The sequence below is a fragment of the Arachis duranensis genome, chromosome 9, assembly GCF_000817695.3.
Source record: "Arachis duranensis cultivar V14167 chromosome 9, aradu.V14167.gnm2.J7QH, whole genome shotgun sequence".
Classification (NCBI taxonomy): domain Eukaryota; kingdom Viridiplantae; phylum Streptophyta; class Magnoliopsida; order Fabales; family Fabaceae; genus Arachis; species Arachis duranensis.
Window position 1 is genome coordinate 102093983 of NC_029780.3, and position 578 is coordinate 102094560.

The window sequence follows — 578 nt, forward strand, 5'->3', positions numbered from 1 at the left end:
TATTATTATTATTATTATGTTGATCTGCAATTGAGTCCAATCCACAGCAATTGCATCTGAATTTGTACTATAAGACATGGTTACCTGAGGTTCATTCAAGCGTCCATATGTGTCTCGAGGTCCACCCATACATGCAGCACAGCTTGGACTTGTTGGTGTGTCACAACCAGCTTCTTCAAATATTTCTGAACATGTCTTCCCACCGGACCCAGCTACCTCAAGAGTATACAAGTCCATCCAAACCTTTTTTTTTTTTAATTATAATGATTGGTGATTATAAACTTCATATTATAAATAAATATTTTGTTAACAAATGTCCTAAAAATACTTATTTTGTTTAGTGTTCTATAACTTTTATATATTTTTCATGAGTTTAATTTTGATATACTAATAATTTAAAATATTTTATACAGTCGTCCAATCACATTAGTTCTTTTGGATAACCCATTTACACTATCAATATAAAAAGTAGTTAATTTGTTAAATATAATAAATATTTTGAAATTTTTTATTTTGAGTACACTTGTGTTAACACCTGTCTTTGTAGCTAAATCATAGTAATTAATACGCATAATTAA

The 578-nt window shown here is 28.5% G+C and overlaps 1 protein-coding gene across 1 annotated transcript in view; it reads right to left on the reverse strand.

The window, feature by feature from the left end:
- The window catches only part of LOC107466586 (3-isopropylmalate dehydratase large subunit, chloroplastic), a gene marked incomplete in the record, with an annotated part of 12193 nt that overhangs the window by 511 nt on the left and 11104 nt on the right, over positions 1–578 (reverse strand). Inside the window, 1 exon segment of the mRNA XM_016085584.3 lies at positions 85–243. Coding sequence (XP_015941070.1) covers positions 85–243 — 159 coding nt within the window.